Source organism: Hetaerina americana, unplaced genomic scaffold (assembly GCF_022747635.1).
Source record: "Hetaerina americana unplaced genomic scaffold, ioHetAmer1.1.p SCAF_4, whole genome shotgun sequence".
Taxonomy (NCBI): domain Eukaryota; kingdom Metazoa; phylum Arthropoda; class Insecta; order Odonata; family Calopterygidae; genus Hetaerina; species Hetaerina americana.
In genome coordinates, this window is record NW_027286985.1 from 17,071,085 (window position 1) to 17,095,456 (window position 24,372).

General features: G+C 35.6%; 2 protein-coding genes across 3 annotated transcripts in view; one reads left to right on the forward strand and one right to left on the reverse strand.

The window, feature by feature from the left end:
* Window positions 1-12,853, forward strand: part of slif (cationic amino acid transporter slimfast) — a 60,886-nt gene extending 48,033 nt beyond the window's left edge. Inside the window, exons 3-12 of the mRNA XM_071590648.1 lie at window positions 774-902; window positions 1,067-1,327; window positions 1,462-1,742; window positions 4,216-4,313; window positions 6,730-6,869; window positions 7,003-7,105; window positions 7,373-7,551; window positions 11,755-11,909; window positions 12,059-12,167; window positions 12,441-12,853. Of these exons, the coding sequence (XP_071446749.1) occupies window positions 774-902; window positions 1,067-1,327; window positions 1,462-1,742; window positions 4,216-4,313; window positions 6,730-6,869; window positions 7,003-7,105; window positions 7,373-7,551; window positions 11,755-11,909; window positions 12,059-12,167; window positions 12,441-12,523 (1,538 nt within the window). The 3' untranslated portion in view covers window positions 12,524-12,853. The remainder of the gene's footprint in view (window positions 1-773; window positions 903-1,066; window positions 1,328-1,461; window positions 1,743-4,215; window positions 4,314-6,729; window positions 6,870-7,002; window positions 7,106-7,372; window positions 7,552-11,754; window positions 11,910-12,058; window positions 12,168-12,440) is intronic.
* A 4,606-nt stretch (window positions 12,854-17,459) lies between these two features.
* The window catches only part of Dp1 (satellite-binding protein 1 Dp1), a 44,421-nt gene continuing 37,508 nt past the window's right edge, over window positions 17,460-24,372 (reverse strand). For both annotated transcript variants that reach the window (XM_071590647.1, XM_071590646.1), the window contains exons 23-24: window positions 22,838-23,062; window positions 17,460-20,291 (exon numbers count right to left, since the gene is read on the reverse strand). In XM_071590647.1, the coding sequence (XP_071446748.1) occupies window positions 19,965-20,291; window positions 22,838-23,062 (552 nt within the window). In that variant the 3' untranslated portion in view covers window positions 17,460-19,964. The remainder of the gene's footprint in view (window positions 20,292-22,837; window positions 23,063-24,372) is intronic.

A 24,372-nucleotide genomic window follows, 5' to 3' on the forward strand; every position in this document is an offset into this window, starting at 1 on the left:
GCTAGCCTGGAAAAGCCATAATTGTTGATGAAACATGCAGCAGACGTCCGATCACTGCTACAGACAAGAAACATCGCAAACTGGTGGAAGATTTGATTCAACATTACTGGTGAATCACTCAAAAGCATATCGCAAACCATATTGGTCAAGTTTGTCATGTTAAAGGCAGCCTGGCACCAATAATCTTGCAACATGACAACGCTTGTCCATACACGTTGGGTGCAACTGGAGAGGCCTACCCTCCACACCCTCCTTATTCCCCCAATCTTACCCCTAGCAAGTTTTATTTTTTTCCTCAACTCAAGAGGCACCTCAAGGGTAATCATTACACCTCGAATGATGGCGTAAAGGCAGCTGTCAAGTCCTGGATTCGAGAAAAGTCGGAAGAGTTTTTTAGTGATGGCATGAAAAAACTTGTTACATGTTGGGAGAAATGTGATAGACTTAACGGTGACTATGTTGAAAAATAAATATATGATTTTGAAACTTATGGGTTGCACATTAAGGTATTTTTTGCCTGATCTTGCTATTTGTTTATTTTTGTGGTCTGCAAACATGTGTGCATTACTTTTCAGTTTACTCTCGTTTTAGATAAATTTATAAAAATTATGGCTTATTTTGCTATCAACATATGAAACCATTATATGCTGTAGTTGAATGGATGATACGCTCAATTCCAAACTGCTTTATTTACTTCATAGTATGAGATCTTTGGCCTGACACACTTGATCACTCAATTTATCTATGTATCTCTTATTCTTGAAACAATTTAGCTGTGTGTTATGCTGAATTTGCTGCCCGGGTACCTAAAGCTGGATCTGCTTATGTCTACAGTTATGTCAGCGTTGGAGAATTGGTTGCATTTGTCATCGGTTGGAATTTGATTCTTGAATATATTATAGGTAACATATTTCTATCATTCTCACTCATTTAGCACTAATTCATATACCTAAGTTTTCCACTAGTTTGAACTACAATGTGCATATCATGGGGATAATTTGACCATGAAGAGATGATGATTTAAAAAAATTAATTTATACAACCTAATAAAATTTGGTCATTTCAGGAACAGCAAGTGTGGCTCGAGGACTGAGCAGTTATATAGATTCACTTGTTAACCACACAATGCAAAATGCTCTGAGAGAAGCCATGCCCATGGATGTTAGTTTCTTGTCCAATTATCCTGATTTCTTATCTGTTGGAATAATTCTACTCCTGACAGCTCTGCTTGCTTTTGGAGTGAAAGAATCAACAACAGTGAACAACATTTTCACTGTGCTCAACCTTATCACCATCATGATAGTAATTATTGGTGGTGCTATTAAATGTTAGTGATGACCTTTTTATTTTTCCCATCAATTTATGTAGTAGTTAAATTCCATAATTTCTACAAAGGAGCATTTATCTAAACTAACTTAAATAATTGTGCAGCTGAACTCAAACGGTTAAAATTTCTTGCAGCTAACCCAGAAAATTGGAAAATAAAAAAAGAAAATATACCCCCAGGAAAAGATGGAGGTTCTGGAGGTTATATACCATTTGGATTCTCAGGAGTGATGGCAGGTGCAGCCAAGTGCTTCTATGGATTTGTTGGATTTGATTGCGTAGCAACTACTGGAGAAGAAGCCAAAAATCCACATAAATCAATCCCACTGGCCATTATTTTGTCTCTAATCATCATATTCTTGGCTTACTTTGGGACCTCTACTGTTCTCACTATGATGCTGCCATACTATGATCAGGTGAGTTAGATGCACCTTTGACAGGGGAGTCCTTCAGTAAGGCCTTAATAACTGAAAGTTGAAAAAATCAACTCAGGAAAGAGAATTTTCTCAAAACAATAAAGATAACTAGAAAATGTGGAAATATTTAAGAAATAATGTAAAATTCAATTGCTATAACATTGGCTCTACTTGAAAATCAGTCATTTACACCAATTAATGTGAGCACACTGTATGTAATATACAAATTGTGCCTATATCTTGAAGTTATTAATTAATTATTCTCTCATATACTTTGATAATATCATTAAAAATTAAAAGAAGCTCAAAATGCAAAGATACCTAGAGGAGAAGATAAAACCATTTAGCTAACAGCACTAAATCTTTAAGTACTGTGTCACATACAGTACTGCAGAGGGACATTAATAAAATGGTGGATTGGGTGACAAATAATGGGATATTAATATTGACAAACACAAATCCATCACTTTTGGTAACAAGGTAAATGGAACCAATAGGGACTACAAATTCTAGGAAAATGTCATATGAGGTGATAGCTGTAAATACTTAGGAGTATATTTAACCAAGGATTTAGGGTAGGGGCTAAACATGGAATACCTTGTTAAGAAAGCTTTCAAAATTCTGCATTGGGCGATGAGAAACCTCAAAGGGAACATTATGGCAAGGAAGACCAGTAAAAGGCATATAAGAAAAAGGCATGTCCTGGTAAGACCAGTTTTAGAGTAGTCATCACTTGTATTGGACCCGCATGAAGATGGACATATTACAAAACTGAAGGAGGTACAAAGAAAGTTGGCCAGATATGAAGGAAGAATGTACTGGGGAAGCATAGGAAGATAGAGAGCGTGACTGAAAATTTAAAAACACTGGGTTGGGAACCTTTACAAAGTAGAAAAAAAAATAAGCAGACTTTGTTGAATGTTCCGCATTCTAAAGGGAGAGAAAGCTTGGGCCGAACTACAGAAAGAGGCAAGAAATCCAAATATTATAGGGAGGAATGATCACAAATTCAAGGTTAAATGCCGGGAAAAAAGAAAAAAGTTTTAATTTCTTTATAAAACTATTGTTGATTGGAACAGTTTACCTACAGAACTATTCGAGCCCTTTCCTATCAGGGTAAATACTCTTAAGAAAAGATTTAAACAATTTATAAGATAATTTGATTGATGTGTTGTGTAAAATTGTATGTAACAGCTTAGTTTTGATTTTTTACATGTTGATTGGGAAACTGATGCTAATGAGACGGGGATTTTATTTTTTTTTGTGCTAGAGATTGGGGGTTGGAAGTCTAATGTCTTTTTTCTGATTGATTTTATTTATTATCTTTTGTGATATTGATTGGACTTGAGATGGCACGTTATTTTTCCAAGGCAAGTTTGACTGTAATACTTGGGACTTGTGTGCCACCTGACATTGTCTATCTGAAAATGTGCGTTTTAATAATAATAATAAAATCCTCTTACAGGAAAAGAACTAGGTAGAGTTAGGTAGTTAATTCAGTTCACCAAAGAAACAAACGTTGGATCACAAGCTTGCATGATGTATAAATTACAAATTTGATTCAGGACATTACTGAAAGTCCCAAAATTGTATAAATCGTGACTAATTCAAGGATTTTATAAAACGTATCAGTAAAAGTTTTTTCTGATGTGTGGGTGAAATGCTGAATTCAGACCATTGGTTAAGTTTCTGCATGATTGCAGGTCATATTGGCATTGAAAGGATGACAGTGCACACCATTATCTCTGAAAATTTGGCATTGCAATGATTCCCCAACCTCCTTACAGTCCCAAATTGGCACCAGCAGACTGTTTCCTATTCCCAAAAGTAAAATCCTCCCTCAAAGGACACCACCATGGGGCCCAAAGTGCTGCCAAAGAAGCAAACACGTGTACCATTTTAAGGACCTTCCAGAATCTGCCCACCAAGCTTTTACCAATGGCTTTTCCACTTCGAGCAGTGTAAAAGCCATTGGTACAAATGTGTCAATGCTCAACAGATGTACTTTGAAGAATTTTGCGGCATTGTCATAATATCTGAAATGCATCTATTTTTCTAAAACTTTTCCTGATACTTTTTATACAAACCATGTATGTCTCAGCCTCAGTGAGCCCTCTGGGCAAATCTAAGTATTGAAAAAAGTACATATATGTGACTTAATCTTATTTCTAATCAATCCATCACTATAAATAAACTTTCTTAATGTATGCACTATTTCTAATTACTAAATGCTTAACAATGCAATAATTTCAGTTTGTAAAAATCATTCGCCTTGACCGGGATGATTTTTACACTGAAATTGTCGCATTGTAATGCATATTTAGTGGATGAGTCCATCAAAGGTTACTGTCACGGCATCTCTCGTAGTTTCTTGGAATTTAACTAAATGCTTGCGAACGTGAGAGATTCATGGGATAAAATCATTGAGCTTTGGATTCTCGTGAAATTACAGATGACTTTAATTACTTTTTAGGATGAAAATGCTCCATTCCCATATGCATTTGGTCAAATAGGATGGGATGCTGTGAAATGGATTGTAACAATTGGAGCAATTTTTGCTCTAACTACAAGGTATGTTTATCCTATAAATAATGAACACTTTTATTCATAGGCATTCACCTAATTTCCTTTTCTTTTAAGGTGGCTCATTCAAGTTTAAAATGTTTTTGAAAGTTATTTCACATAATGCTGCGAAATAAACTTGCAGTTTTCCAATAAAAATTTTGTTTCTACTAGTTTCCATTCTTTTAAATCAATCATAAGCATAATTCAAAATATAAAAGTATCTAAATTACCATTTATCACTAAAATTAGATAAAATTATCAAATAGAAAACTGCAAGGTTATTTCTTGTCATAAAAGACAATGTCTCCAGTATTAAGGTGACACCATGACAGACATGAATTTCTTAAAATTATTTTAAGTAGGACTTTGTGGAAAAATGAGTTATAATTTTTCCTTCCCAAAATAGCTTGGCAGATTTATTTGCATATTTTCAGTGTGGAAAATTCAAAGTTCATACTGATAAGTTTCTGATTCTTTACATTGTATTAGCTGATTGATACTCTTCATTTAGGGATGAGTCATTTCTTTCAAGGCACAGGTTGGCCTTCGCATTATTATTATGTAAAAAATCTGTTATCACCCTGAATTTTGAATACCAAGTGATGAGGTAGGTTAGTGGGTTGAGTATTGGGCTACTGACAGGAATTGGAGGTCCTGGGTTCAACTCCTGGGTGACATACTTGGACAGGACCAGAAATGGGGAGAGCAGGTGGTACATTTTGTACAATACACAGTGAGAAGGACAAAAATGATAAAATAGTTTTCCCCTGCCAAATGTTTTTTGCATTTGTGATAATTCCCTCAACAAAATAATATTTAGGTACAATTTGTGCAGGTATGTAGGCACCATGGGGATTCCATGCTTGCTTCAGGTGACACAGACCCTAGTTAGATTCTTTTCTTTGAAAAACTATTTAAAATTCCAGTTGTGCGATTACTTGCATATAAGAAATCAATATGAATCCACAGGAACACAGAGAAAAGAGTTGTACCCCCTCTATCCAAAATTAAGTTTGTTCAAGGAGAGTTTTATCTTTACATACTCAGACCAATATTCAAATTGATGGATTATGGCCAAATAAAATGTTGTCAATAGAAGTTTAAAGATAACTTATTTAAAATGGAATTTGGTGTTCCAGATATAAAAGATATCATAAACTAAAATAAGAGTCACTTAATCTGAGCCATTTCAAAGTTTTATATTCTTTTTTAAAGCTATTAAAAAAATGCATAAATTGGGTTGCACGGGTAATAGAAGCATATATGCCCACAGAGCAATTTTAATTTGATAGTGACCGTGTTTGCATGTCAGATGTGAATGCATTATGTATTGAAATTCCAATTCATTTGACATAGAAAAAATCAGGATGGGGCATCTGCATGCATCCACAGCAGCAAAAAGGCTTTCTACTATAAAAGATTTGCACAAACTGCTTCGAGCCTATTCAAACACAAGTCTGGAGTTCCAAACTTTTCAATAGGCAGTTATACAATAGATTTCTGCATTTTCACATTTCTACCTTAAAACTGATGCCAGCTCAAGCCAAAGTACATGAGCAGTGAAATATGCCAACTTAACTATCTTTTAATTTGAAATGAGTAGTTTGAAAAGTTCTGTATTAGATATCTTGATCTCTGATTTGATAGTGATTGACTAATTGACAGAGAAGGCATTATCTATAACATGGATGGCTAAAAAATTACATAAACTTGAGATTTCTATTTATGCAAACACTGCACTGATAATTAGATACATTTTATAATTGTAATCAATTACCTTAATGTACACTAATCAATGAATAACCTACATACTAATGCTGAAATAGCTCTCGTATAGATTAGCTAATACTAGGACATATAAAAAAATACTACGACCTTTTGGAGAGCAAAATGTTTTATTACTATTCAGTTAAATACTGACTCCAAATATAGGTGACAAATTTAAAGATATTGGCTAAATTGTTCATATGTGGGAGGGTCTTAACCTTCAAAGTTATTTTATTAAGCATACTGGTGTCAGCATCATTTAATCTCCTTCCTTTCAAGTATATTTGATTCTATCTAAGAGGCTTAAGTTACAAGAGTGAAGAGCTTGCGAATGGAATACTAGATAAATCAGCCTCTCAGCTATTGACTCCTGAATTGTAAATTTACTGTGATCATAAGAATTGCAATCAGTAAAATTGGATTATTTTGGGACAAAACTTCTTCTGAGAACACAGTAAAACTTCTTTATAAAATGCCAGTTCACTATTTGAATAAATGAAACAAATTTATAATCTGAGAGATCCTAAAAGCCCATCTGCAAGAGATATAAAAGAAATAAGTGAAATTCTTGGTATATTTGAATGGTTTTAAAATTTAATAAAATGTCTATCAATTGATTCATATTTTGTAAGAGATAAGATGATTTTCATTTCAGTTTAATGGGATCTATATTCCCTCTCCCTCGGATTTTCTATGCAATGGCTAATGATGGTCTCATATTTAAGGGACTAGCAAAAGTTCACCCCAAAACACAAACACCTTTAATAGCCACAATTCTGGCTGGAGCACTGGCAGGTGAGCCTCCTTTTTAAGCATGCTAATTATTTGTTTCTATAAAATTTTTATGAGTTTAAAATGTTCCCCATGAACCGTTTATATTTTCTGATGCACCTGGTGCTTAAAATGATTTATTAATTGTTTGTTCCAGGGATAATGGCTCTGATTTTTGATCTTCAACAGCTCATTGACATGCTCTCAATTGGTACCCTTTTGGCCTACACTATTGTGGCTATATGCATCCTCATACTCAGGTTTGTATTAGTTCATTACATCTTTCCTGAGCTAGCTTTAAACATAGAGCCATATTATGAACTGATAATTTAACTGAACAAGTGATGCAGACTCAATTCTGTATTCATAAAATAGAACTTGTCTCATTTCTTACAACAAGATAATAAAAATAACAACCCTTAACTGCATAATGTCTGATACAAATCAACATCTTAAATCTACGTACTGCCATTATCATATGATTAGAGATTTTAAAAATTTAACACATCATGTCCCATGTGTTTCAGGTACAAAACCAATGAAAACGACCAATTGGAAACATCTGAGCCAACAGGTCAAATGGCATCACATGGAATATTTTTTTCATCTCCCATGACCACATTTTCCAGCTTATTTAACCTCAGAGGCATTAAAAATGCACATCCAACTTCCTCACTCATAGTCCAATGTTCAGTTGTTATATTCTGTAAGTATACTCTCCAAATGTTACTTGATTGGTCAAATTTAGGATGCCTACAAATAAGTAATACTTATAACAAGCTGCATGCTCCCAGCCTTCATGCCTCAAGAATCTTTGCACTGATTCTTATGACAACATTTTCCACTAGATTGAGTGCTAATAAGTATGGGCATATATTTAATGATCTTCACTGCTGTTTCACAAATACATAATAGGATATAAGGATGATTTTTAATATTACACAATATCAAAACATCACTCATTGATAATACAAGATATCAAAATTAGTCTTTTTAGTCTTGATACTTACACCGTATGAGGTCTGTCTAATAAATAAGCGAACTGAGGTCATAAAAACTTTATTTTTTAAAATTTAGTCTACATTGATTTTCTCCCCCTTAAAGTACTCCCATTTGTTGCTATGCACTTATTCCATCTTCTTTTCCACTCTTTAAAGCTCCCTTGAACGTCCTCAGCAGTTAGGCTTTTTAGTTTTCTTGTTCTTTCTTGCTTTATTGTGTCCACATCTTCCCAGTAATTGAATTTTTTGCCAGAAACTGACCAACAAGCAATGCTGAATGTGACATGGTGAAGGATCCATCCATCATGTTCGGTCAAAATAGTGTGCACTGTTGATTTTCCCAAATTCAGTTCATCAGCTATCTTTTGGACAGTTTTTTGATGATCGGTAAGGACAAGAGACCGCACACGATCAATGTTGTCATCAACATAGGTGGTTGAAGATCGTCCCGACCTTGAATCATCAGTGGCATCTGGTCGGCCATCTTTAAAATGCTTAATCCGCTTGAAAATGGATATTTTCTTCAGTGCATTCTCACCGTAAACAACTGTCAACATTTCTGTAATTTATTGATAACTTTTATCGCACTTCCCAAAAAACTTGATTTTGATTCGTTGCTCCGTGATTTTGTCAATTTCCATTTTCAACATACAGTAAAAACAAAGACCACAGAAACTAACCATACACACAGCTCAACGATCCGCCAAGCACAGATAGCTCATTGGGTCTTGGGCAACTAGCCCTGCTAGTGGGCAGGGCAATAGTTCGCGTCATTGCCACCAGATTGCACCAGTTCTCGTATTTATTTGCCAGACCTCGCATGGTCCAGATATTTACACTTATTTTAGAAAACTAAGGGGATCAAGATGGTGCGGGGGCTAACGTACTGGCTTCCCACACAGAGGGTTCGGGTTCAAATCCCGGTGGTGTTGAATATTTTTCAGAGGTATCTTGATCCCTACTTGAGGTGCTTTGTGCAGGGCACTTTGAATAAGTACGCCGTCCGTCGGATGGGACTGTTACGTTTCGTTAAACTGCGGACCCCTTGGCGCCTTTCATAAAGAGTAGGCTAATGCCGATGCCGGGTTTCTCTCCACCCTTCATCCTTTCCTGTCCATCCCCTATGGCGCTAATGACCTTAGCTGTCGGTCGCCTGCCCTCAAAACTACTACTACTTTCGATAACTAGTCTACCACTCAGAGGTAGATTTTTGTATGGATCCTTAAGACCACAATTGCACACAATGTTGGATTAATTACATATATGTTTTTATAAAACTCTACACAGCATAAAAACATTAGCTATTATCCAGTTGCATATTAACCCTCTTCTTAATGCCTTGAATATTCTTCTTTCTAACACATTTTTCAACCTCTGAATAACTTTTCAAACCACTTTCTCAACTCATGTCAACTTTTGACTGACAAATTCTTCTTGTCACGATCACCTCACACTTTTGCATATTCTCACTTTTTGTTCAACTTACTTTCTTCATATTTACGAGGGTCATCCGGAAAGTAGTACCCGTTCGTGAAATAAAGACACAAAAGTAAATATTAACAAACATAAAAAATTTTATCTGAAAGAGGATACTTTAAACTACTTCTCAACATAATCTCCAAGCAAATTAAGGCATTTGTCATAACGTGTGACAAGTTTCTGTATTCCTGCTGCATAGTCCTTCGCCGCCAGCTCATTGAGATACGCGAGGGACCCATCTTGCACAAATTTTTGCATAATGCAGATGGTGTTTAACAATTTCATGAACAATTGTTCGAGAAACATTGGGAAAATGCTCACAGATGTCATCAATTGTGACGCGCCGATCGTTCCTCACGAATTCGTCAACTGAGCTCACCAGTTGGTCTGTAATGACAGACGGTCTCTCCGAACGCTCATCGTCGTGTGTGTTCCCCCTCCCCATGTTGAAGTTGCGACACCACCGCCGAACAGACGACTCGTCCATTACATTGTCTCCATACACCTCCTTTAATTGGCGATGAATATCACATGGGCGAACGTTTCTTGCATTGAGGAATTTAATCACTGCCCTCACTTCACAACTGGCGGCGTTCTCAATTTTTTTAAACATTGTAAACAATCACAGAAACAACACAGGCAATGCTAGCGTCACGCAACTTGGCTCAGAGAAGGCAGACAAGCCACTGAAGCTATCTGACCTCGTCCAGCGGCTACTCGCGTCGTCAGCACTTCATGCGGCACGAACGGGTACTACTTTCCGGATGACCCTCGTATGTCTCAAAAACCCAAAAATCATTCTCATCCATCAAAGACCAAATACAATGACACTCTTTATATTGAGGTCTTTGATAATCTGACTGCATTATAAGATTATCTGTCGCCATTGTAAATATGGACTCCATTTGCTAATGCAAATCTTCTCCCAAGGTTCTTACTTCCACTACACACATTTCAACCAAAACACTGACCAAACAAAGCAAGTAGTACACTTTCTCATGGTTATGCCCTTCCTATCTAACCCTCCCATCTCTTTAGTGTCTCAGAGAAAACATAATAAACACTAACATTAGTAGAAGCATAATGTATCAAAAAGTAGTAATTAATCAGCTTTCATTTCACTGTCTCGCAAAACACAGTTTCCCTATTTATTATTCAAAAGAAATACCTTAAAAATTAAGTGAATTGTTATTGTAGTTGATAGCACATTTTAATTTGTGGATCCAATTAATATGATGACTATGGTTTTAGTGATGGCTCAAGTCTGGGAATAAGGAGGATACTCATGGTTTCCCATTGCCACATTAATTTTAATTTAGCAGTTTCATTTCCACTTTGAAAGAAAATCGTATGCCATTTTTGTTTAAGTACAATTGTGAATTCCATGCCTCTTTCCCTATATCACTGCAATCATACATATACCAGATTACCTAAGGTAGGAATGGATTCCCAGAGACAAATCATTGCAAACGTTATGTTGTGAGCACTTCACTCTAAGAAAATCTATTTTACAAACATTTATCAACCACCGGAGATACACTTAACTAATAACATTTCAAGTTGTTTCTTCTGGTACTTAATTGTCAGTTACAGTTCACACCATTGCTCGTAATCTAAACAGTTAACCATCAAAATCTATTATCGAATATATACATTCTTTTATTGAAATGTTTAACTGTGTATAGTTCCATTGACATGATGAGTGGCAAAGTTGAGACATAAGAAATGGCACAAACCTTACCTTAAAACCCTCTGTAATATGAGAACCTCCCCGTAATACATACATTGCTATGAAAAAAATGCTGAACTACTTGTACTTACCAACCAGTTCCATTACCCCTGTCCTTGTTCATACATTCCTCTATTAATTATTCCACAACAACCAACGAAGTGCATATTGAATTTGCAGGTCAGAGCTTACTTATCAAGTTTGACAATGTCAAAATGATGAAGTAATTAGCTAACAATTACTAAACAGAAACTAGTGGCACTCAGTATAGATATTCTTTCATGCTTGCACTCTGTTCGGCGACCCCTTCTGAACATGAATACTGCTAAGTAACTCAGCTAATAATGGATGGGTACCTAATTTTCCCACATTTAATCCTGTGATATTCAAATCAAACCCTCAACATCAATCATTTTGAAGTTCAGTACACCTTGGTTAGTAGAAACTGAAAAACTTGTTTGTGATAACAAAGATCATACTTATGAAGTAGCCATAGGACACTTCATAGTGTATGGCTTGCTTAGGTAAAACCTTTTGCTACGTTTTGCCCAAACAGTTATTAATGCCTAGAAATAACAATTTTTGTGCTACCATATTTTCATGTTTGTAAATGGTTGCATAAATGTTAGGTTTGAAGGAAAAAATTAGGAACATTTTTCTAATTGCATTTGATTAGCATGTAATTATATTACTTTTATAGGCATAACAGGGATAGCTTTTGATGCAATTTTAACATTTGCCAATATGACTGGAACATGGGAAATAATATTGGTGGCAATCCTAGGATTATTACTCATCACATTCCTAATAATTATGGCAAGACAGCCAGTTGCTCATCTGGACCTCTTTTTCAAGGTAAGTCATCCAAATTAATGCAGGATTCACTGGTTTTAACTTGGCATGGTAAAGGAATGTTGTAAGTTGACATGAGCGACTGTAATCATTTTTGGGTATGATTACATGCAACAATTAATATGAAATATTGATATCTTCAAAACCATTAGGTTCCACTAGTACCACTAGTTCCAGGACTGAGCATCATAATTAATATTTACTTAATGCTGATGTTGGATGTATTCACATGGATACGATTTGGAGTCTGGATGATTATTGGTAAGAAAACTCAAGTGAAGTCATATCATTTCAAATTTCCAACTTCTGCAATTGATAAGTCCCAGAATAGTCACAAAAGAAACTGATTTTCTAAATTAATAGCAAGGAGATCTTCCACTTCTAACCCAGACTTAATTACCAACAATTCCAAACCTAGAAGTGGGTGATGTAACTTATATCTTTGTTGACTGTCGCAATACAGCATGAAAAACTTTTCGTTCGGTAGTAGAACAGACAAGGCAATAGTTCATGTTTTGATGTGTTTCCCAACAGGATTCTGCATATACTTCTTTTATGGGGTCAAAAATAGCACTGCCAACGAGGAGAATGAAGAAAGAAAAATTATAAATGATTGAAGAGACAAGGCAACATTTACATGAAATGCTAACCAACAGGATCAATCTAGCCATTTAATTCAAACGTGCTACATTCCATGCACATTCATCATCTGCTAATTTTCATATTTCATTTAGACTGAATGATGCAAGGAATTAATGTGTAAAAACTGTAAATACTTTTCTAACCAAGAAGAATGAATGAAGTCTGAAGGTATTTTTTATGCTGCTTTCTGTATAAGTAATTGACCATGACATTGATAGTCCCTTGTCAGATAATTTTATATTTTAGTAATGAGTTGCCTTTACGGCAGCTGCATGTTTTGTATTGTGTGCAAATGATGACAAAGAATAAATTATGGAAATTAATATATTTTTCATATAAAAGAATAGATGCTAAATGCATTTATTAAAATACCTTTGTTAAGTCTCATACTATCATTTCATGGGCCCTTATAATACAAAAATTCTTCACTAAATAACTCAAATATTGGTGTGGTGGCTCCTGTATTGGCCTTTCACCCAGAGGGTCAGGGCTAGAATCCTGGTGGCAGTGGTGTTTGTTTCAGAGGAATCCCATCTCTTGATGGCTGCCATGTGGAGAGCACTTTGAAGTAGAGTAGGTACACAGTGTACTGCATTGGATGCCCTAGCATATTTCACTATGATGCTGGATTTCTCTTCTCCCTTACTGCATTTCTCAAAAATTCTAAATCTTAAAAATCAGCTCCTTATCTCTAATGGTGAAAATATCAGCTGGTTACCTTGCCTAATAACTACTCCTACACATGGATCTTTAACTTCAAAGCTAGGTAGAACTGGCTAGAGAGCTGGACCTAATTTAATAGCACTAATTCTTACACTTTATATTATGATAATTTAAATATTACTTAATAAAGTTTAAGAATACACAAGGGTGTACCTACATTGGTTTTGCCAGAAATTATGAAAAAAATACCATCAGAAGTACGATCATTCTTTCTTTATAGAGGCTATGCAGCCCTAGAACAACTTGTAGTGCTGACTGTACCCAAGGGCAATTTTATCTATCCAACTGATTAAGTATAGAAGTAAATTAACAAAAGAGGCGTCTTTAGATCATTGATGTTTGAGAAATGGATTTTCAATGAACACTATCTTGGCCAGTACTTCATATGACTTCACACAACAGTTACCAGTGCAGAGATTTGTGTTACAGTTGAGGATGGGGCTCACAATTTGCAGTTTTAGTGTGAGAAATTCACATGCATGGGGACCAGTTTCTTAGTGTCACCTGTGGTTTCAGGAATAACTGGTGCATTAAAAATCACCTTCTTGGATGAATTTAAATGAGTTGAAGTTCAATTTTACATTGCATAATGATCACAAAACTTCATATGCAGGCCAATTTTCAGTTTTTAATATAATTTCAATCACTCTCACCAACAGCAGCTGAACGTATGAGTTGAGTCACTTGTGCTCATTAAACATTTTCACCACCAACAATATTACCAGCTAACAAGTAGAAATTCTTACCATCAGATAATAGCAAGACAGGTTAAGTTTTCAATGAGCATCCAGAAATGCAATGTTGGAGCTTAGCAAAATATATTTGAAGTTTTCCGTCTCCAAATAACAATTTAATGTCTTCGAACTCTGAATCTGTACTAATTTTTTAAAATATCTAATATTCCTCACTTTCATTTCCAAAAAATTGGAATTTTGACATTAAAAATGTACCATAGAATTTAATACCCTACATTCTTTGATCTTCATTTAAGAAATTTGAATTAACTATGCCCGCTAAAATGATGCCGAATTGATAGAAATGGTGGTGGAGGCAGGAAGAAATTGTAGAATAGAATAGAAAAAAGATAGGGTGAGGATAGGGAGTATAGGGAAAAAAGATAGGGAGTCGACCATATTACCACAAAATTTGTACAGAACCAAATTTTGGAACTTCTCACAAACCTGATAGTAGATGTGAAACATACTTACGACATGTGTTCAAAAAGTTTTCAAATTTCACAGGAAACATGCATTCGACTTTTTTTGTGTTGCTACATGTCCCAAACATTTGTTTACAGTTTCAACAATATAGCATAGCATTTAGAGTTTGTTATTGACAGATATAAATATCAGATGTGTTTTGGTGTGCTCGGCAATTTTCTGTTAAAAAAAAATGGACCAAAGAATTTGCACCAAATTTTGAGTTAAAATGGAATTAAGAGCTCCAAAGCACTTGAAAGTTTTACAATGGTGTACTACGAGTCTGCTCGGAGTAAGAAAAAATGTTAATAAGTAGTACAAACTCTTCCAGATGGCTGAGAAAATGCCAATGACGAACCTCGCTCTGGATGTCCCAGCAGATCAACAACAGATGAAAACGTTTAAGCAGTGAAGAAAATTGTTTCAAAAATCATCGATTTACTACTAGAGAGGAGTCCTAGGATGTTGGCCTATCGGTTGGCTCATGCCATGCAATTTTTTTGCATGTTCTGAGCAGAGATGTGTCTGAGAAGTTCATTCCGAAACTGCTTAATTTTGACCAGAGGAACCGTCGAATGAGCATCGCTCAATAGCAGTTGAGTGACGTCAATGATGATCCTGATTTTGCTCAAAAGGATCATTATTGGTGAAAAATCATAGAAAAAAGGCCTGTTCAAAAAGTGTCAAGACTTTAGTGTTTTTCAAAAATTATTTATTCATGAATATCTATTTTGTCCCCTTCAAAGTAATCCCCATTAGATATTACATGAGTATAAGGTTATGATGTTGAAACCAAAGCCCAATCCTCCCAATGGAAGAACCCAGGAGAACGAAGACCGAAAGAAGCATGCCTAGTTCAATCAAATGTCAAGGTTAGGCTCACTGTTATCTTCGATTACTGCAACACTGCATAAGGAGTTCTTATCACTAGGTTGCCAAGTCAACAAGGAGTATTACCCAGAAGTTATACGCCATTTGCAAGAAGCAATACGAAAAAACGTCTGGAATTCTGGAAAAACAACTCATGGCTTTTGCATCACAATAATGAACCTGCTTGCTCATCGCTGCTAGTGAGATATTTTATGGCCAAAATCAACACCAAAATCGTACCACAGCCACCATATTCATTGGATTTGGCCCCCTGCGACTTTTTCCTATTCCCAAAACTGAAGAAACCTAGGAGAGGACAGAAATTTGCAACAAAAGAGAAAAATACTGCATTGCAGGAAGTGCTCTACGTTATGCCAAAAAGTGCTTTGCAAAAGTGCAAAAAATTGTTTAGCAATCTGCCACGTGAAATTCATCTTTCAATGGCACTTAACCTCATCTAAAATAAGGACTATATTTTTATCAGTTGGACCCATGTTTATGCAATTGCAACAAATTCCATTTCTTCAATTCATAAATAAGATCCTTGAAATTAATAAGCAATTTGCCCATTTTTAAGTAACAAAAATGTTTAAGTGTCTTTTTGCATGAGTTAATAAATACTGACATATGGACATTAATATCCCTTCTGAAACTTTGTATAAAGAAACCCAAGTATCATCCCAAATACCATCATACCAAATCACAGTATGTACTGGAAAGAAATACTTTATTGCCAAATATTCTTACCAGTGGCGCATCAATCCAACTTGGTTGAAACCATTGGGGGAAATCAGGAGTTCAATAATGATCAATTCAAAAACTGCAACATCACTACGCAAATTTCACACACATTTAAGTACTACCAGTTGCAACTCCTTTGATGCTGAGCTCAGAAACTGGCCATTTGAAGGTCCTACCTATTTGCCATAGATACCATGTCACAATCTTTGCACTTAAATTTATAAATCCCACTTTTGCTCATTTTAGCAGCTTTATCATCTTCTGTGGAATGCTCTTTCTTATTACCGTTCTAGTTCAGAGGCACTCTTCATTTGTCCTTCGAGAAAATTTTAGATACTTTGTAAAGAGCAATTTACACGACTTAAAATTTTTGTTGTTTCACATTAGTCTCCATGCTTCATGGAATGTTTATTCCTTTCCAATTTCTTGATTGAATCTTTACTGCATCTGCTATTTTTAGCAATGAGCTTCATTGTAATAAGTTACAGCATGAAATCTGTAAAAATGGCATAGTTGATAGTTGGCCAAGCATGAAGCAGAAAGTGAATAAATGAAGTGATAGACAGTTTGGACAATTTATGCTTGTCACATGGTCAGTGGGGGCTGTTTTATGAAAAATCAAAAATTCAAGCGTATCAAGTAATGCACAAAAAGTCAACTCTTTTTGGGCAAATTGTGAAAATAGCACAAAAAGGAAATGCACATGACTTATTAATTTTTCAGAAAACCTCATTCATATGAGTCAATAAAATTGCCCAAAAGATGTTTTCATGTAAATAGAAAGTCATTTAAACAGTGTTAGAAATATTACACCAGAAATTGCTATCAAATATAAAACTAGCTTGAAAGTAAAGGAGACTTAAGAGAGGACATCATTGACAAAATGAACAAAAATATGTAATGGGGGATCAAAATTTTCTAAATTACTCAACTTTTCTAAAACACCCAGTCAAAATTAGATTAAATTAAATCATCAAATTAAAAATATTTACATAACTTAACATGGTAGCTAAACGATTAAAACCATTGAAAAAAATTAGAGATTAGTTCAGAATAACAATACTTCTTCATTCTGATTGCACAACGATGAACCAAGGAATTTTTGTGAAACTGATAAGTGTTTAACGTAAATTAATATTTATGAAGTAAATGTTGGCCAACACTCCAGATATTTTTAATGTAAAATTTACCTGCCATATTAATTAAGAAAATGATAGCACATTTGATGCTCTCTACCAATAAATGCAGTTGTAAAATAAGCATAATGCAACCAATGCATTTTATGACAAGCATAAATATGAGTTAATAATGAAAGATCACAAACTCACGGATCCAAATGTATACAGGGTGAAAATAAAAATAAGAACAACAAAGGGCATACAATTGATGTCGGCTTTATTTGAATTGCTGCTCCAGTTATATCTACAACAATTCAAATTTATCAGAACGAACTGTTCTCACCCTGATAGCACCAATTTCCTAAACATGGCTCAGAAATTTTCAGATACCACCAAGCAAAGACCTAACTCCCATTCTTTCTCATAAGTGCAGTATAAATATTTCATTATAGACACCTGGTAGTACAAAGTCAATTTTAATGAAAAACAGTCAAGTTTTGTACAGTTATTTTGTTTAAGTAACTGGACACTTGGCATACCCATTTTCAACAATAGATAAACATCCTATTTTTTCATATTAATAATAGCAAAAAATACCTCCTTCACCCTGAATAATATGCTACATCATGCTTAGGAGGGTAAAAAATACAAAACAAAATAATGTATGTTTTGATCCGTGGTGGGCAAGGAATTAAAAAAAGTTATTCTTCTTTTTTCAAATCCTTATTTCAAGAGGGGGGGGATAACAAAATTAATAAGGGTAAGGGAAAACATAAGGGAATTTGGAGGAGAGAAAAAGGCACCACCTGCATATAAGCAGATAAAAACTAGTGAATTCGATTTCCATTGCCAGACAAATGCTGGTTAATTCTACAGCAATAGTAGATTGCAATGCAAATGTTCTCACCATCCATCCAAAACCTGTTCCAGTGGTCAAACACAAGGTTCGAATGATTTTTTTTTCTTCATATCTGATCAAAGGAAGCATTGCACACATGAACAAACACACACGACCATGCACACATCTCAAATGCACACTTTTAAAACGCAGACACAGGAAAAATCTACAAATGGACAAATACACTTTCCTCCCAATGTTTTGGCACAACTTTGGACTTAAAATTGCATGGTTTGTTCGAATTTTCCTCTCGAACTCATCAACCATTGAAACACCACATTTTCATTTTCCCATTTTCACAAATCACTGAAAAACTGTAACAAGTGAATTAATTTCTGCATTTTTTTTACAGATTAAGGGATTGGGAGGGGAGGTTACGTAGAATAGCAGAAAATACACATCTCTCATGCAGCATTTATATATTCAGTGCTTGCTGCTCTTTCCCTTTCTTCACAGCACTTGTTTTGAGCCTCCCCTCCCCTAAAACTCACTCAGAACTACCCACCAACTTTCACCTCAATGAACTATATTTGTATGTTAATGCATGCATCTATGTTATAGTAGTGAGTGCTGCTTTGATGATAAAAATTTGTTAAATAATTGCATCTCGGATAGGTCTGAACTATACTGATGTTCTAAAATTATGAATTATGTTTATAGAACCTGATTATTATAGAATCACAGAAATAACTCCACGCCACATTCATCCTCCCTTGATTGTTGGTACAAGCCACTATGAGATGTAATTATTTCCCCTTTTAAGTTATTAAATGCCACACACGAACATAAAACATTGAACCTGAAACACTGGCAAAACCTGCTTAAATTTAAGAACCTTTAACAGGAAATAAATATGAAGAGATATTATTCTGATGTAAAATATAAACATTTTTATGTCACCCAGCATTTGTAGCAGCTGGAAAAATGTTCATAAAATAAAAAAATATAACTATATTTTGAATTTGCTCCTCTAAAGCCGATATTTCACTAGTCCACAAAGCACAAATTAATGAATAACGACATGAGAATGCCATCAAAAAATATACAACACAACTACTAAATTACATCCCACGGCTATTTCCCAAATTATTTTTTAAACAAACTGCTGAAATGATTAGCCTGGATTCATTTAATCTCAGAACAAATTTCAGATTATATTAACAGGATAGTATCAGAGTAAGAAGTTCTCAACCAGTATCTAACTATATAATAAAGAAGAGTATTTACAAAAGTACTTGTTAGGGTGCCACTCTGAGGGATCTTAACTCCATCATGTACACAATCAAATGTTACACAATATTAGTACTACGATATGAAATTGAAGATTTTGTGAATTGAAAATGCCAAAGAGGACAATAGGTGTCTCACCAAAATCTTCAAATTTATGCCTTACAATGTATCCAAGCCCAATAACTATTCATTTCATCAAGAGCCCCAAAATTTTGCCCTTAAAACAGTTCACTTAAAAATACATCCAAGGAAAAAGCAAACTTTCAAACAATTGTAGCTTAGTTGTCCAAACTAGGGGAAGGTGTGAGGTGGGTCATGCTGCCCATATCAAAGCCTTAAGGCCTTAAGAAATTTAGGGGGGGTGTAAGGTTGGTCACAGAGGAATTAAGCAGGACGGGTAACAATGGCAGGATGGTAAGGGACGAATTATGGTAATGGCCAACACTAGGGAATGGGATGTTTTGCTGAATTGGGTCTTGTGGAGAGAAAATTGTGAGTATATTATGGTCCACATGGAATGATATGGGAGTGGTGGACATGGGAAGGATGATGAATGGGAAAAGGTGGAGCAAGGTGGAGGCAAGATAAGGGTGATGGAACATCGGGGGAGATGTCGTAAAAAAACCAAAAAGGCTATCTATCGACGTGGTCCCCAAGGGCTGGGGGTCACCAAGGGAGAGACAGGACCACCAAAAGAGGGAAATTCCTCAGTGCTGGCTGTGTCTGGTGCCTGCATGGTGGGTGGAGGTGCTTCCTGGTTTCCTTTTTGCTGCTCCCATGGGCCCCCTTTAACGACAAACCCTGCTCCCAGTGCTGCAGTCCCACTGTTGTTAGCTGTGTTACTGGAAGTCACAGTCGCTGCATCGCCGCCGCCACCACCACCACCACCCCCCCCACTATTAGGCTCCTGGAAGCTCCAACTTGTTGTCTGCTCACTTCGATTAAATTCACCAATATCCTGCAACTGTAATGCAAACAAAAATTCATGAATCAAGAACAAAAGATAACATTATAGAGATAACATGAAAAACTAAATTTCTGAATAAATAAATTTTCTCAGCTTTCCTGGGCAAAAATTCCATACTTTAAGAAGTTGATTATCAAGTGAAAGTTTTCAAAATCAGTAGACAATAAGCAATTATATCACAAACACGAAGTTATATTGCATAACTTATCAAGGTATAGCTCAGGGCTAATAAGTTTTTTCCTATTTAAATAACAGAAAGGGCATCTGCGATTCCTAGCCGAAGGCAAGTACTCCAAACATTTCCTTTGGTGCCTATCAAGACTTATACTGGACACCCATAAGACGATTTAGATACCCCAAACATGATCAACATACATGATGGGTCTATGATTATTTATTAATAATAATACACTTTAGACTCAAGACTATACTAGAGTGAATACTCACTTCCACTTATTAGAAAGGTTCAGAAAAATTTGATTGGAACTTTATCCTTCAGCATCTTGGCTTTAGGTAGTCAGATTCGGTACGAAAATCAAGGCAATGAGGTCCAAAGACTTCAAATTATGTATTTTGAACTTATCCTGTAGTTTCCATGATGCCATGTCTTCCCCGCTAATTAAAAAAAATTATGTTGCATTGTGTTTTGACTCAAAATGCTGCAAGTGCATTTCAATACTTTTTTATAAAATTTAATACTCTAAAACACTCTTTTCAAAATTAAATTAACAAAACAAAAATTAAAATAATTACTGTGATGATATATAAATAAAATTAATGCATGATCGATAAAGCCAACTCAAAGTCATGGAAATTGTAAGTCAGTGAATAGCAATATATGCAGATGCAGGGTCCGTACAATAAGTATCGTGACTGGTTTGCTGTGGCCTCAATGGAGTGGTGGATGCGGGTCCGAATGATCAGCTCGGTAGAGAGGTCCCCCACCACTCAGGCACACTTTAGTTCAGTCGCCTACAGGCATGCATTGGGATAGGAGGTGGATTTTTGTGAAGTGTTCATTTGTGGTGTCATCGCACCAGCATGGAGTGCACCGTCGAGCAACACTACGCTGTGAAGTTTTGCGTTTAACTCAGAAAATCCACATCAGAGACCCTTGAACTCATTAAACAGCCTTATGGGGATGATGCCTTAAGCTGCACAAGAGTTTTGGAGTGGCACGAAATGTTTAAGGAAGGCCAGGAGCTCATTGAAGACCAGCACCACATCAGACGCCCGACAACCACTTGAACCGATGCTCAGGTGACCAAAGTGATAAAAGTTTTGGACTCTGACAGGCATTTAACCATCACCCTTATCAGTGAGGAGACCAGCCTTTCAGTCGGAACCATTTACACCATTGTAACAGCAATTGTGCGATGAGGATAGTGTACGCGAAGCTGGTGCCGAAAGTCTTGAGTGAGGAACAAAAACTGTCGCGGGTGGAAATTTTGCAAGAATATTTGGACTTCGTCCAGGAAGATGAAGATTTTCTCGACAGTGTTATTACCTCAAAGGATAGCTCAAAAGGAGCTCAAAGGATATCGGTTCAACTCCATCAAGGTGTTTCAAGCAGCAACAACAAAGGCTCTCAACAGTATTCCGGAAATAGACTTCCAGTGGGCTTTTGACGAGTGGCAGATGCGCCGAACTAAGCATGCATTGATGCAGGCAGAATGTATTATGAAGATTATTAAGTAATTGTAATGATAACTGCAACAAATTTTGATTTTTGGAACCAGTCCTGATACTTATTGTATGGACCCTGTGAACAATTCATTTGGAATTCACAAATAACATCAAATAAGAAATCACTCTAGTTCATTTATTGAAAGGACTACCAGCTAGGGGCATCTTATTTTCCACTTGATCCTGAGATATTTTTCAACCGATGAGGCACAAAAAAACTGAATCATCAGATATAAAAATAAAATATTCAAAATATAGCAAAATTTTAAAATGTTTATTTTACTGAATAGCTTCTACAAACAGAATGAAGATGATGCTCTCCAGAATTTTTATTTAATATTGTCATAGGGTTAAAATACAATACTTTAAAATCTACATTTGAAAACTTCTCAATAGAATAAAAGACTAAATTTTGAAGCCTAGCAATGCTGAAGGACATTACACTAAATACTATTCATAATTAGGGCTTCACTGACGACCTGTAAATATTGGTGAACAGTAGGGATTGTTTTTCCAAGTTTTTAAAAAAGATAGTTTACACCATCTACTATGGACTGAATCAAAAAAGGCAGAAATTCTAGTTTCTATACAACTGCAATTAGTCAAATGACAGGGGATAAGAGTGGAAACATAAATTTACATGTTACTGAGAACACAAATCACAGTGTGTAACCAAGTGATATTACTTAATATAGTTCACAAGTTGAAAATAAAAATACTCCTAATCTTCACACATGCATGTGTGCCTTCTGTGCATGGTATACTCCACCCTTACTGGAATATTTATGAAAATGAGTCTGCATAACACAATGTTTAGGCCATGGAAAATGTTTCATTGCACGAAAAATAATACTTACATATTCCACTTCCAAATTAAGCAAATGATCTTTAGCATCCAGTATGGCATCTTCAGGACCTGTAATAGTCACAATGCCCGCTTCTTCAGCACTACTACTGGGACGAGGAAATTTGATGTCCACTCCATATAGCTCCATGATTTTATGAATGTTTCGACCCCTGGCACCAATGAGTCTCGAGTGTACTCTTGGATCAATGTTGACTTCTTCTTTGGACAGCTCATTCTGCAATACCAATTTAAAACAATGCCATATAATTTCCAAGCATGCAGAATATACACATATCCTAAATGTGGTACATCTACAGCTGATGCTGGAGTTCTTCCAGCATGATCATTAGAAAATTAAAAACTACCATATGTTCCCTCCCATAAGAAACAATTTTTCAGATTAGAATTTACAAAAAGTGTTTGGATCAGGGACATAAGGACCAAAATATTACACCTTAACATGCAATACGAAGAAAATGGAATTGTTACATAATAAATTAGTAGCTACATTAACATTAATTCATTGGAGAATCTAGAAATGCATCATTACTGCTGCAAAATCATTTCCACAGTAATTTTCACTTTCCTCATACACAATGCCATCTTCAATTTCATCTATTGCATTACTAATTCCTCAGTTTTAAAAAGACAATATGATTGGCCCACTTTTAACTTTCAGCCAGGACTATTCAAACAATCACAGACATCAGAAATCCACATCCATTTCGTTCTTCCCGTCGGTGTGACTTCATGGCTCGGTAGATTATAACCTAGCTCTTGTCTTCAGTGGCAGTTCTTTTGACATTGTATGACTTATACATGCATGTATGTACAGACCATTTCTAAATGATTCACCACTAATAAAGGCAATACATTCAGCCAGAAAGGTGATGGCTTCAGTTTTATAGGATGTGGAAGGGATTCTGCTGATAAATTATCTTCCTACAGGTGAAACAATTACTAGACAATACTACGCTAATCTCCTGGACCAACTACAGCAAGAGAAACACAAAATAAGGCCAGGTTTGGCAAAGGAGAAAGTAATCTTTTATCAAGACAATGCATGCCTGCACCCAGGGTCATTGCCTGGCTACTCATATTAATTGCCTGATTTGCCTCCATCTCTACCCCAAGCTCTAAATTTTCCCTGATGAATGGAGAATCTCCCTAAAAAAAGGCTCACAGCCGAAGTACACAGGTATTTTGCAGGCCTGAAGGAATCTTATTTTCGAGATGGGATCAGTACATTGGAACTTCGCTAGACCAAGTGCATCAGAGTACAGGGAGAATACATTGAAGAATAAAAAAAGCACGGAGGTAAGTAATTTATTTTTATTCCATTTTGAAAACTTTTCAAAATACCATCGTATTTCATGTTTTAATTTAAACATTTTTTGTACAATCCGTAGCCTAAAAACCAGTGTACTTCTTAAGCAGACTTCAAAAACAATACTGATCAGACAGCCATAATTGACATCAAGCAACAAAGAACTTCAGCAAATAGCAAAATACTTGCTAAGCGCAGAAGCATTTTGTCTCAGCCTC